The sequence below is a fragment of the Chelonia mydas genome, chromosome 8 (genome assembly GCF_015237465.2).
Source record: "Chelonia mydas isolate rCheMyd1 chromosome 8, rCheMyd1.pri.v2, whole genome shotgun sequence".
Taxonomy (NCBI): Eukaryota; Metazoa; Chordata; order Testudines; family Cheloniidae; genus Chelonia; species Chelonia mydas.
Window position 1 is genome coordinate 212,502 of NC_057854.1, and position 14,697 is coordinate 227,198.

The window sequence follows — 14,697 nt, forward strand, 5'->3', positions numbered from 1 at the left end:
GTGGCCAAGTCAGGAATAGAACCCAGGACTCCCAAGTCCCAGACCAGTGCTTTATCCATTAGACCACACTGCCTCCTCACAGAGCTCTACAATGATACCCAGGTTCCTCTCCAGAGTTATTTCATTTTAAAACCTTGTATGGTCCATTCCAGTTGAATTTTTTCCCTGCAACTTGCAGTCATTGAGCTTCATTTGTCACCATGCTGCCCATTCACCTAGCGTGGTTAGGTCTCTCTCAACTTCCTAACAATCTTTTCTCACTTATCTAAATAACTGTTACAAGAAAATTTCTCTCTGACTACTCACTCCCCTTTCCAGATCATTAATAAGAATGTATTAAACACTGGACTTATTACAGAACCTTGTGACATCCTAATGTTAATCTTTTGCCATGACGAAAATTGACTATTTAATTCCACTCTGACTTATGACAGTACTGTAGCTTATTTCTCATTAATGATTTTCCTTGCCTGTCTTGAGTGAGACTTTATCAAAGGTCTTTTGAAAGTCTAAATAGTTACATCAACCGCTTCTCCTTTATCCACAAGTGTATTGAAACAGTCAGAGAACTCTAACAGATTAGAGAGAGAGTTTTTCTTTACAGAAACTGTGGTAGTTAGACTACTATATCATGACTAAAAGAAAAGGAGTACTTGTGGCACCTTAGAGACTAACCAATTTATTTGAGCATGAGCTTTCGTGAGCTACACGAAAGCTTATGCTCAAATAAATTGGTTAGTCTCTAAGGTGCCACAAGTACTCCTTTTCTTTTTGCGAATACAGACTAACACGGCTGTTACTCTGAAATATATCATGACTAAGGCTGCGAGTTTGTCAGAGGTCACGGATTCCGTGACTTTCTGTGACCTCCGTGACTTCTGCGGTGCCTGGTGCGCCTGGCCTGAGGGTCACCCGAGTAGCTCAGGCAGCCCCTGGGCCAGTCACATCGGCCGTTGCTGGGGCAGTCTTGAGCCACCACACTCCCCTCCCCCCGCAGCAGCATGAGTTTGGGTGTGGGAGGGGGCAGAAGCACAGGATGGGGTGAGGGCGCTTACCTTGGGGGGCTCCCTGGAAGCCGCAACATCCCTCAGCTCCTAGGCGGAGGCATAGCCAGGCAGCTCTGTGTGTTGCTTCCTCCTGCAGGTGCCGCCCCCACAGCTCTCAATGGCCGCGGTTCCTGGCCATTGGGAGCTGCGGAGCCGGTGCTTGGGGTGAAGGCAGCACACAGAGGTGCCTGGTCATGCCTCCGCCTAGGAGCTGAGGAAGGGGAATGTCGCTGCTTCCAGGGAGATGCGGAGCCAGGTAGGGAGCCTGCCAGCCCTGCCAACCATCCCCACCCCTCCCAGCACCAGCGGAGGTCCTGGGCCGCGTGCCGCTGCCCCCCCCAAAGCACCTGCGACACTCCCGGGCCACCCCACACACCAAGCACTGAAGAAATCATTTAGCTTCTCAGCAATATCCTCATACTGTCTGGCACTTCTAATACCCCTCTCACATTTTCCTGATGTAATTTATGCTCATATTTAGTGATTTCACTTGGATCAGATTTTCAAATTTTGAAGGATTTTTTTTGGCTCAAATATCCTCTCTAATGTACCATTGAGCCATAATGGTTTATCCCTTGGCTTCTTCATTTCCTTTTTGTTCATCAGTACACATGCCTTTTGAGACATTTTTCTAAGTAGCATCTATGCCACCTCTAAAGTTAAAAGTAAAGGAAGTAAAACAGTCTTTTTGATTAACTTTCTCATTTATTGAAATCTCCCTTCTTAAAATGTAGTGTCACTTTCTGATACCCTTTCTCCTCGTAGGATGCTGAACCTACCTAATAATGTGGTCACTATCAATTAGTGGCTCAAGCTACTACTCCTTCTTGAATTAACTCATTTGTGTTACTTATAATTATGTAGAGAATAGCATCTTCTTGTGTGTTCTAGATCTATTCCAAGAAGCAGTCAACCATTTCAAGTGTCAAGGATTGTTTCTCAAAACTTTGCCCAGCTGTATTATTTTACTGCTTATATGTGAATGTTTGACGCCCCCCAACATCATAATCATCCTGCTAATTTTATCAAAGAGCAAAATCTATGCATATGTCAAATCAGCATAATATTTCAGAAAGCCATAAGAAATAAAGTAAATGCATTGCTGGCATATTCCCCAGTGTACCTTTCCTTCAAGGTTTTGGTAGAGATACCATAAGTCTTCTACAAAAATTTCTACAAAATAAAAAACAAGCCTAGCACAGACATCCAGCTAGCGAAGATTGTGTATAACATGCTCCCCACCTCAACAAGTTTCTGGGTGCCAGAAGTAGCGATGCTCAGTGATAATCCTGACTGAGTTAAGGCACCCAGCAGAAACTGCTGAGATTCTAAGCGCCATGTTATACAGAGGTCAGACTAAATGTTCTAATGGCCCCTCCCTTTTGGCCTTAAAATCTATGAATGCAATATCCAGTGTCCACAAAGGTCAAGCACAGGAATTCTATCCATGGATTCCCAGCTCACGTACCTGTGACATCCCATTTGTGACAGCAGGTCTCAACACAGATTTGTTCTGCCGGTTAATACATGGACAGTTGGCTTTAATTCCCCATTTGCCTCTGGCTGCATGTACCATGTCTCCTATATTGTAAAGAGCTAGAAAGAAAGTTACAAGTTTTCGTACATATGCTCATAAAAACTATGAAGTGAGGCCTTGACTGAACTTCAGGACCAATTTTTCCGCCTAGTCACAAGAATCCTTAATTTTAAGGCTTCATGATCAAAATACATGTGTTAACCAGAGAGTGCTGCATAACTATGCTCACATAGGACTGGCTTTCAAAACCCAGTCAGAAATGCCACTATAACACTGAATACTTATATTTTCCTTCAGAGGACAAGAGCACTAGTACCTTCCCCATAAATTAAACTACATTTGGTTCATATCTTTTGAAAAGACTTCTGAAAATGAAAACAAGAGTCACGTGCTTTGTATCTGCAAATCTTAGGAGTAGCACACTGGATATGTTTTATCACTTTGTACTAGCAACTCATTCTCATCTGCACTATTTTCGTCTTTTTCTCCACGCCTTCCTCCAAGAGAATGTCTTCCCCCCTCCCCCATATTACCTCCTCCCTGATCCTTCCCAAATAAGGAGACAACTAGAAAACAAAACTATCACTGCCTCCTCTCCTGCTTCCCAAAATAGGGAAGAAGATATCTAGAAACCAGAAGGAAGGAGTTCAAGTATTACCTGTTCCAGGGATGATCTGTGTTGGCATAAGATTCTCCGGTTCATGGGACTGCCCCTTTGCACACTTCAACCATGAGAAAACCTCCTCATCACCAATCTCCTCTGTCTCTGAAATGGACAGAACCAGATCATTTACTACCTTGCAAAAGTCACTCAGGCTTTACAGTGCAGCAGGCTGTTTCTGTACGTATTTCTTCACTGCAACAGTTAGCTCAAGTTAGGCCTGATTTACACTTAAAATTTAGATAGACATAACTACACTGCTCAGGGGGTGCATTTGCCATAGCTATGCTAACCTAACCTGTGGTGTAGGCGCACCTAGGTTGACAAAAGAATGCTTCCATCAACCTAGCTACCACAGTGACAGAAAACCCCCTCCCGTAACTATAGAAAGCATCTGCACTACAAGAGCATTGCCACAGCACCGTAGCTGTGCTGCTGTAACACAAGACCTGAATGTTAAATGTATTTAATTAAATTAAATGTAAAAATGTAATAAGAAAAGTCAAAAAGGAGTTTAAAGGACAGCTAGCAAAAACTCAAAAGGTAATTAAAAAAACAACAAAAACAACAAAATATTTTTTAAGTACATCAGAAGCAGGAAGCCTGCTAAACAACCAGTGGGGCCCCTGGACGATCGAGTTACAAGAGGAGCACTTAAAGACGAGAAAGTCATTGCAGAGAAACTAAATGAATTCTTTTCTTCAGTCTTCATGGCTGAGGATGTTCGGGAGATTCCCAAACCTGAGCCATCGTTTGTAGGTGACAAATCTGAGGAATTGTCACAGATAGAAGTGCAATTAATTTGGAATTAATTGAGAAACTTAACAGTAACAAGTCACCGGGACCAGATGGCATTCACCCAAGAGTTCTGAAAGAACTCAAATGTGAAAATTGCAGAACTATTAACTATGGTTTTTAACGTGTCCTTTAAATCAGGTACTGTACTCAATGACTGGAAGATAGTTAATGTAACGCCAATATTTAAGAAGGGCTCTAGCGGTGAACATGGCAATTACAGACTGGTAAGTCTAATGTCAGTACTGGGCAAATTAGTTGAAACAATAGTAAAGAATAAAATTATCAGACACGCAGAGAAGCATAAATTGTTGCACAAAAGTCAACATGGTTTCTGTAAAGGGAGATCATGTCTTACTAATCTATTAGAGTTCTTTGAGGGGGTCAAACAAACATGTGGGGGATCCAGTGGACACAGTGTACTTAGATTTCCAGAAAGCCTTTGACAAGGTCCCTCACCAAAGGCTCTTATGTAAATTAAGTTGTCATGGGATAAGAGGGAAGATCCTTTCATGGACTGAGAACTGGTTAAAAGACAGGGAACAAAGGGAAGGAATAAATGGTAAATTTTCAGAATGGAGAGGGGTAACTAGTGGCGTTCCCCAAGGGTCAGTCCTAGGACCAATCGTATTCAACTTATTCATAAATGATCTGGAGAAAGGGGTAAACAGTGCGGTGGCAAAGTTTGAGGCTCCTCTGCACTTGTTCCCAAGACCTGCCCTTGATGATACAATCATCGAGATACAGGAAGACCTGGACCCCTCGATACCTCAGGTAAGCAGCCACTGGTGCTATACATTTTATGAACACCATTGGGGGTGATGAAAGGGTAAAGGGCAATGCCATGAATTGGAAATGGTGTCCACTCACTATGAAACGAAGGAAAAGTCTGACTTTGAAATATGGAAATAATCATCCTTCAAGTCGAGGGCGGCATACCAGTAGCAGGAGTAGAACCCTTTTCCTTTCATGTCCCGAGGGACTCCCTCCATTGCCCCCAGCTGCAGGAGGCTCCCGACCTCTTGAACGAGAAGCTGCTTGTGAGAAGGATCACTGAAGAGGAACAAGGAAGGGGCAGCCGAGAATTGCAGGGTGTAACCCTGGGATACTGTCTCTAGCACCCAGTGATCCGAAGTGACCTACAACCAGACCGAATGGTAGGGACAGACACTGATGAAAGAACAAGGTGGATCTGGGGAGCTGAATGGGACGCACCTCGAGAACACCTTCAAAATGAGTGCTTCTGGCCCCCAGGATGCTTTGCCAGGCTAGGGTGCATGGGTGAGTGGGAGGAGGAAGGGTGATGATGACTAAAGCTCATGTCTCTATCCCTTCTCCTTGCAGACACCTGTCCAGGCAGCCAAGGCCTTGGCGGCAGCCGGAACAGCTTCCTCGCCAATTGTGGCATATGCAGACCCACAGAGCGAAGGGTGGCCAGAGTGTCCTTTAGGCCATGCAGCCTTGCATCAGTCTGCTGTGCAAAGAGACCATTCTCATCAAATGGAAGATCTTGACTTGAGACCGGCATTTCCCGCAACAGGCCAGCAGTCGGAAGCCAGGAGCTGCACCTCATGACCACCACCGATGCAACCACCCTAGCCAGCAAGTCAGCACCTCACTGCTGCAGTACCCTCCTCCACCAGGGTACCAAACTCCTGGGCCAAGGACTCCTTGAACTTATGGAGGGAGTCCCAAGTTGTATCTGCCCAAAAAAGCCTTGTAGTTTGCCACCCGGAACTGAAGGCTGGCTGTGGAATAAATTTTCCTCCCCAAAAGGTCCAGTCTGTTGGCCTCTATTTTTGGGGGTTGAACTAGTGTGCCCGTTTGTCCTTCTCTTTGGCCGCAGAGAGGACCAGTGAGCCTGGAGGCGGGTGGGTTTACAAGTATTCGAACCCCTTGGCTGGGAGGCATGGATGATGGGGTTTGCCAGAGGGCCTTGGCTATTTTTAAGACCCCCATCATGCACCTGCAACACGGGCAGGAGTAGATGCTGAGAGCACGCTGAACAGGGTGTCTGCCTGTTCGGCCATCTCCTGTACCTCCAGGCCCATCACTTCTCAGCCATCCATCGAAGCAGGGCCTGGTGCTCTCTGAAGTCCTCTGGCAGGCTGGCACTCAAGGGCCCCGCCACCACCTTGTCTGGGGATGAGGCTGAGGACTGGACCACCGGGGGAGGCCCCAAGGGAAGGGGGTTTTGGGGTGGACACTTGCTCCTCTACCCCGACCTCCAAGTACACTTCGCGCACCAAGCCCAGTGTTGCCGGTGCCATCAGCTGTTGCTCCAATGCGGCGGTCAAGAATGGTGCGAAGGGGGCATCGGCATCACTTCCTCTCCACCCCCTCAGCTGTGAGGGGAATGAGGCAAGAGTCTGCCACAAAGTATTCGTAGTGGCTTGAATCGTTTTAATGAGTGGCAGTGCCACTCTTGATGGCTCTTCAGGGGTTAGTGTGTCCACCATGGGGACCTCAGACTCGACCACCTCCTCGGCCTGTAGCCCCATGTTATGGGTGACCCTGCGCAACAGTTCCTGGTGCGCTGTATTATCAATGGGGGACAGCCCAGAGGACGAAGACCCGCCACCATCTCATCCGGCGAGGATGATGACTAAGTCCTAGATGGTACCAGGCCCTCTTGCCCCTCTGGATGCATCCTGCTCAGTGCCATGCTGTTCGGCACCGACAATGGCCTTGGTGCCCATGGTGGAGCCAGGACCCGGACGGGGCTCTGCACCATGGAAAGAGAGGACTCGTTGCCTTGAGGTGAGGGACAGTGCAGAGGTGGTATAGGGGCGCATCCTTCTGAAATTACAGACTGTGAGTCCCTGGAGTAAAGTGCCCTGGGTCTGGTGGTATGACCATTGCGCAGCCACGGTGCCACTGCGCCTGCCACACCACCATCCCCACCTGCTGCCTGTGGCGGCGCCGCGCCGATCGGTGCCGACTGCACCTAGCATAGTAGGAATCCACCTCCGAGTCCAACGATGAGGAACCTGAGTGCGGAGACCATGGCGGTGCCAAGCAGAGAAGGCAAGCGGTGCCTCATCATCGCTGCACCTTGCAGTGCTGGAGGACTGTGGAGCCGTCACGGCAATCAAGCCCCTGGCTGCCTCAAATGTGTCCGGCGTGAAAGGGAGCTCCAGCTCCTCCACATGGCACACTCTAGCAGGAGAAACCAAAAGCATCGGACTCGCCGGACTCCTTTGCAGGCCCAAAGTCAATAGTGCTGGCTCCTGTGAGACCGGCACCAGATGCCCCTGCACGGGACACACACCAGTGGTGCTGTTAGACCCAGCTGCTGTCACCATGGGCGAGCGCCCTCTATCGGTCTTCTTGTGCCGCTTATGTGGCACCAGTGAGCCCAAGTGGTGCTGTGTTGCCTCCGCGGGCTTCAGCATTGGGCAGTGACAGTGCTGAGGGTCTCTATGCCTAGAGTCCTTCCTCGGTGCTGTTTCTTTAACGGAGGCCAGAGCGCTCCACAAGGAGGTGCTCAGTGCAGTCTCCTGCTGGCCCAGAGCCGGCTGGGGACGGAGAGCTGCCTCCGTAAGGAGTTCTTAGAGCCTGAAGTACCTTTCCTTCTTGTTCTTGGGTGGAACCCTTTGCACATATTGCAGTGATCTGATCTGATGTGCCTCCCCAAGACACTTAGGGCACTTAGTGGGGTCCCCTGTTGGCATGGGCTTGTGGCAGGTGCGGCACGGCTTAAACCCTTGGGATTGAAGCATGCTCCTGGAGCCCAAGGGGGGGAAGCCCCCCACTTCTACTTAACTAACTACTACTTAACTACAGGATAATCTGAAGTCAGATCACTAGGGAAAATGCTTGCCAAGGCAAGAGAGACACGCAGCTCCGACTGTCACTGTCAGTAAGGAACTGAAGAGGCGGTGGGTCGGCAAGGACCTATATACACCGCCATGAAGGCTCGATTCCAGGAGTCTCCACACCCGACCCAACAGGTACCACTAGGGGAAAAACCTTCCAACGACTGTGCACGCAGTGCATGCACACCTGCTTGGAATCAACATGAGCAAGCACTTGAAGAACAGGGAAGACAGGGTGACAACAGGGCAGTACAAGGCAGAACAGAACAGAAAAAACCTCCCCCACTCTGTCAAACCCCTCCAACCTCTCACATCAGTAATCCCTAACTCACCCTTAAAAACTCCAGCTAGTTCTCAGGAGTTTACCACCTGGAAACTAGCCAGTTAAAGGGGTGTGGACAAATCTGGTACTCACCGCTACGTGGACGGTTCTTCCTCAGCCGATAACAGTCTAGACAGACTCCAAAACCACATTTGCGACAAACCCAATGAATATTAAAGAGGGTTGTCTCACATACATCGCACATCTCCCTCACACCACGGACAGCTCGCTTCCAAGCTACTTTCTCTACAAAGAAAAGGAGGAACATTTCAAGAATGAACGCTTGGCTAATGGACTGTACAGCCCAGTGCGTAACCCCACTTGCTATCTTCAAGCACAGGACAGTCTTCACTGGAGTATGTCTCTATGCAAAAGCTATTTGGGAGTACTGAAAGAGACCTGCGGGCAGCAAAAGCTTCAAATACAGTGCTTTAATTCCATTTCTCCCAAGTGAATTTGGAAATATCTTAGAAGCACCGCAGACAGAACCATTCATTGAGACAAGACTTCCTGAGGGGAGTTTGGGAGAGAACAGTTTGACATCAGATAGACATCTGCAGTACTGATCTTGTGACACTTATTTCTACCATTGGAAAAGGGGAAAAAACCAAGCCTCCAAGAGCTGTAAGAAGCATAGGGGTATTTTGTGTGATTCACACAGAGTTTCAGCAAAAGATATAAGAGAACTTACAGAAACTTCTGTGAAACTAGAAAACCTTATATTAATTACTATCTATAAATAAAGTTTTAAAGCCCTCTATAGATGACAAGCGTATGATTTTAGTAATTTATCATAGACCTACCAGCTTCCTGGGTTTTCAGACTGACAGATCTGTAGGGAATATTCCCTCCAATTGGCTACTTTTCCCCTTTCCTCTATGGCCATCCTCTGCATATACGCATGTAATGGGTTAAACCCCTATATCACCAAGGAACGGATCTTCTCCTTGCGCTGGCAGAGCTGGATCTAGCATAGCCCAGTCTATGGGGGGGGGGGGGGAAAGCGCTCCAGGAACCTTACCCACTGACTGGGACCTCACTGGTTAAGCAACAATTTCTCTAATGAGACAAGAGGCAGCAGTATTTTCACTCTCTTCATTGTTGCTACTGAAAGCGGAGGCAGGAAGATCCAGAGAAAGGTGGGGAGTTGATCTGAGAGTCTGTTAGGTATTAACAGAATGAGTACTTCACCAACAGAGGTGACAGGTTTGTAGAAATTCTGGTGGTGCCCAGAACCCGCCCCAACTCCACCCCTCACCTGCTCTGGGAGGGAGTTTGGGGTGCAGGCCCTAGGCTGGGGCAGGGGATTGGGGTGCAGGCTCTGGGAGGGAGTTTGGGGATGGGAGGGGGTGCAGGGGTGAGGGCTGTGGGGTGAGGCTGCAGATGGGGGGTTTGGGGTATGGAAGGGGCTCAGGGCAAGAGTAGGGGTGTAGGGGGTGAGGGCTTTGTCTGGGGCTGGGAATGAGGGGTTTGGGGTGTCGGAGGGGCTCAGGGTGAGAGTAGGAATGTGGGGGGTGAGGGGTTAGAGACACTCAGGGGCAGAGGGTTGGGGTGCAAGGGGATGAGGGCCCTGGCTGGGACTGGAGATGAGGGGTTTGTGGTGTTGGAGGGGGCTCGGGCAGAGAATTGAGGGTGTGGTGGGGTGGTGAAAGATCTGGCTGGGACTGTGGGCTCTGGGGTGGGGCAGGGCTGGGGATGAGTTTGGGGGTACAGGCAGACTGCTCCGGGACAGGGGCTGGAGAGGACTCCCCCCAGCCCTTTCCCTGCCAGCAGCAGCGAGCTCTGAGGGAGGAGCCCCCCTTTCCTGCTCCCCCAGCAGCACACTCACCCCCACCACTGTCACTGCATGTACTCCTAGGAAACCTCTCAGGTCCATGAATCTCCCTCGCCTCCCCCGTGGTGGGTGCTGCGTGCACCTCCTCCCCTGCTGTTGCCCCTGACTGTAGCCTCACGGGGGGTGAGGGATGGGGCTGCCTCCTTGCCCAGCATGGGGCAGGAGCAGTGACTGAGGGCAGGGGGCCCCCTGTGCTGGTGGAGGGTCCCGCCGGAAAAGCGAAGGGTCGGAGGGGGAAGGGCAGGCTCAGTCAGTCTGCCCTGGCAGTGGAGATGGGGGGGCACTAGGACCCTGTGGTAGGGGAAAGGCAGCCAATCGGCAGAGATTTCCCCACAAACTAGAGGTGTCTATGTGGAAAAGCCATAGAATTAGCAGGTCTGGGGGTGTGCGTGCATACGGAACCAGTGGATGGGTGACTAAAGAATTAACTGTATCTGGGGAGCACATACAATAGGCATATAAGGCGGGCATGGGTGTGAAACTGCTAATATGTATCAAGATTCATGAGTATTTATCTGAATTCATGTAAATATAAACTAAAATCTGTAGGATTACAGTTTGTAAATGTTGGTAGGTTTGTCAAAGAATTTAGTTTGCCTTTTTCAAAATTGGAACAATTTAAATCTAGGTAACATTCACAACATCCATGCTGAAAAATTATGTAAAAGAGTTGTAAAGTCAGAGAAAACCCACTGGTTCTTACTAACTCTTAAACAGAAAATATATTTAATTACAAAAATACTGTTTCCCGTTTTTCACATATGCAATTTCTTGAAAAAAATTTCTTTAACAGGAAGGCTTTCTGTTCATGTTTTCTGCCAAAAGGTAAAGTTGATTTTGTAAGTGTGAAGAAAATTTTGAACCATCTGAGTTAAGGAAAGTTACACTTTCTTTCTTAATGCAGAGGAAAAAGTGTTTAAGTACATTCTGACAGGGTTGAATCAAAGCATCTTAACATTTGGATGCTGAACCCCTGAACAGAGCTTATTAGGAACTTTGCGATTTTGCTATGCTTGAAATTAATTGGTTTTGATGAAGGTTTGACAAATCTATTCTGAGCACATGCAGTTGAAAGTTTACAACTAGAGATGTGCAATTTGGCAAACACACAGACATCCCAGACCACCAAACCCAGAACCATTAGCCTCCCAACACACTAAAGCTCAGCTTTTTCTTGGAGCACTTCAGAGGCAAGATGGGGTGAGATGAGGGCTGTACTATGGTTAGTGTGGTGCAAAGGAGTGAATTTTGGTCATACAGGCAGTCAGCAGTGGATTCAAGAAGTTCTGCCATTAAGAAATTGCAATAAATAGCACACGCATCCATGATCAGTGGCCCAAAGTCTTACTCCATCCCAAAGTAGAGCTGCCTATGTGAACAGTAGATTACATTCATTTCATTTTCTCAGGGTCTTGGGTCAGTCAGTTGCTGAAGGGAAATAATTTTTGCATTTCCTTATTTAATATGGAATTAACAGTTTCTGGCAACTTATTTGTTCTTTCACAGGACAAACTGTTCTGACAGAAGAGGAAACTCTCTGAAGATAGTCTCAGTTTCTCACACACTCTAGAGGAAGAAACACAACCTCCTCTTTGGAAAAAGGAAAGCAGAAGTGTTACAAGGATCAAAATGTATTCCTTCAGTCTAGGGCTGTCGATTAATTGCAGTTAACTCATGTGATTAACTCAAAAAAATTAATCACCATTAAAAAAATTAACTGTGATTAACCACAGTTTTCATTGCACTGTTAAATAGAATACCAATTGGAATTTAATAAATATTTTTGATGATTTTCTACATTTTCATATACACTGATTTCAATTACAACATAGAATACAATATATATTATTTATTACAAATTTGCACTGGAGAAATGATAAACAAAAGAAACAGAATTTTTCAATTCACCTATACAATTACTGTAGCGCAATCTCTGTCGTGAAAGTGCAACTTACCATTGTAGGGGTTTTTTTTTGTTTGGTTGTTTTTTTTACATAACTGCACTCAAAAACAAAATAATGTAAAACTTCAGAGCCTAAAAGACCACTCAGTCCTACTTCGTTTTCAGCCAATCGCTAAGACAAACAAGTTTTTTTACATTTCCAGGAGATAATGCTGCCTTTTTCTTATTTACAGTGTCACCAGAAAGTGAGAACAGGCATTTGCATGCAGTTTTGTAGCCGGCATTGCAAGGTATTTATGTGCCAGATATGCTAAACATTCTTACGGTCCTTCATGCTTTGGCCACCATTCCAGAGGACATGCTTCCATGCTGATGACGCTTGTTAAAAAAATAATGCATTAATTAAATTTGTGACTGAATTTCTTGGGGGGGGAAATTGTATGCCTCCTGCTGCTTTACCTGAAGTCTGCCATATATTTCATGTTACAGCAGTCTTGGATGATGACCCAGCACATTTGTTTTAAGAACACTTTCACGGCAGATTTCACAAAATGCAAAGAAGATACCAATGTGAGATTTCTAAAGATAGCTCAGCACCCGACCCAAGGTTTAAGAATCTGAAGTGCCTTCCAAAATCTGGGAAGGACAAGGTGTGGTGCATACTTTCAGAAGTCTTAAAAGAGTAACACTCCAATGCGGAAGTTACAGAACCCGAACCACCAAAAAAGAAAATGAACTTTCTGCTGGTGGCATCTGACTCAGATAATGAAAATGAACATGCGTCAGTCTGCACTGCTTTGGACTGTTATTGAGCAGAACCTGTCACAGCAGAACACGTCCCCTGGAATGGTGGTTGACACACGAAGGGACACAGGAATCTTTAGCACTTCTGGCACGTAAATATCTTGCAACGCCAGTTACAACAGTGCCATGAGAATGCCTGTTCTCACTTTCAGGTGACAATGTAAACAAGAAGCAGGCAGCATTATCTTCTTCAAATGTAAACAAACCTGTTTGTCTGAGCGATTGGCCGAACAAGAAGTAGGACTGAGGGGACTTACAGGCTCTAAAGTTTTGCATTATTTTATTTTTGAATGCAGCTTTTTGTACATAATTCTACATTTGTAAGTTCAACTTTCATGATAAAGAGATTGCCCTACAGGACTTATATTAGATTAATTGAAAAATACTATTTTTTTGTTTTTTTACAGTGCAAATACATATAAAAAATAAATATGAAGTGAGCACTGTACACTTTGTATTGTGTGTTTAATTGAAATCAATAGATTTGAAAATGTAGAAAACATCCCAAAATATTTAAATAAATGGTATTCTATTATGTTTAATCGCTTGACAGCCCTACTTCAGTCCCATTCCACTGTACTGTACAGACATTACTAAAAGGAGTAAAACCAATAGCTTACGGTGTGGCTCCACCATCATCATTGCCTCCTTCTCAGACATAACAAGTTGGCAGAACTGGTCCCCAACATTGGCCAGGATATATTTAGAGGTCTCCAGGTCAATACCCTCCGCAGGGGAAGATGACGGAATCCACAGGCTCATGGCATCAGGGTCACTCTGCTGGGGATTTAAGAATCCCTCAACTCGTAGGATACCTTTCCGAGTAAATATCAGTCTGAAACAAAACAGTATAAGCTAGTCAACAAGGAGCACAATGGTTGCTATCTACCTTCTGCAGCCATCCAAGTCACAACATGCACCCAGAAAGGAGAAGAAAGGTTTCCACCTATACTCTTCAACCAGTGCAATTCATATCTATACCCAGAAAGGCACAGCAGGTTATGTGAAGGTAATGGCAGTAGACAGCTAATAGGAAATGGATCCATCCTTTACAAGCAAGTGGTGATGGGGAGCTCTACATAAGGAAAATGATTCAGGTTTGGGAAATAAACAGTACTGAAAAGTGTCAAGGGATCACGGTGATAAAAGTCATCTGGATTTATCTGGTCTGGTAGGTGACAGTATCTAAAGTCCTGTGCACTGTTCTCCATTGTGACTCTTAACACAAGTTATTTCCTAGATTCTGAAAAAATACTGTAGGGGAACAGGGGGGGAAAAAAAAAAAATAAAAAAAAAATCAGGAATTGGGAATAGGATACAGAGCCTTTCCCTACTAACTCAAAGTTAGCCTACACTGTTAGGCCCAGATTTGTAAAGGTATTTAGGTGTTGCTGCACTCAACGTTACAATGCCTAACTGACTTAGAAGCCTAAGTCTCATTTTCTAACAGGATTTAGGCATTATCAATAGGATTTCAGCTCCTAAAAGCCTAAATCCCTTTTTAGAAAAACGAGACTTCAGCATTGCAACGCTGAGTGCAGCTATGCCTAAATATCTTTAAAAATGTGGTCCCCAGGGACAAAGTTGATGTAACTTGACAACTGTTTCAATGGCTGACATGTTAGAACTGATCTCAGGCTGGCTTATAATGGACATGCAAAATATCCACCATACATGCCACCAGTCTCAGCAAAAACCAGTGCCAGTTGTCAGAGGAAGAACTACAGGTCCTCAAAGAATCAATCCTGAAGCACTTGCATGAGAGGAAAGTGATCAGGAACAGCCAGCATGGATTCACCAAGGGAAGGTCATGCCTGACTAATCTAATCGCCTTTTATGATGAGATTACTGGTTCTGTGGATGAAGGGAAAGCAGTGGATGTATTGTTTCTTGACTTTAGCAAAGCTTTTGACACGGTCTCCCACAGTATTCTTGTCAGCAAGTTAAGGAAGTATGGGCTGGATGAATGCACTATAA

The 14,697-nt window shown here is 46.1% G+C and overlaps 1 protein-coding gene across 6 annotated transcripts in view; it reads right to left on the bottom strand.

Annotated features, from left to right (window-relative positions):
• The window catches only part of KDM3B (lysine demethylase 3B), a 131,579-nt gene that overhangs the window by 35,632 nt on the left and 81,250 nt on the right, over positions 1–14,697 (bottom strand). For all 6 annotated transcript variants that reach the window (XM_043521426.1, XM_007064975.4, XM_037906126.2 and 3 more), the window contains 4 exons: positions 13,341–13,555; positions 8,273–8,425; positions 3,242–3,349; positions 2,515–2,642 (listed from right to left, as the gene is read on the bottom strand). In XM_043521426.1, coding sequence (XP_043377361.1) covers positions 2,515–2,642; positions 3,242–3,349; positions 8,273–8,425; positions 13,341–13,555 — 604 coding nt within the window. The remainder of the gene's footprint in view (positions 1–2,514; positions 2,643–3,241; positions 3,350–8,272; positions 8,426–13,340; positions 13,556–14,697) is intronic.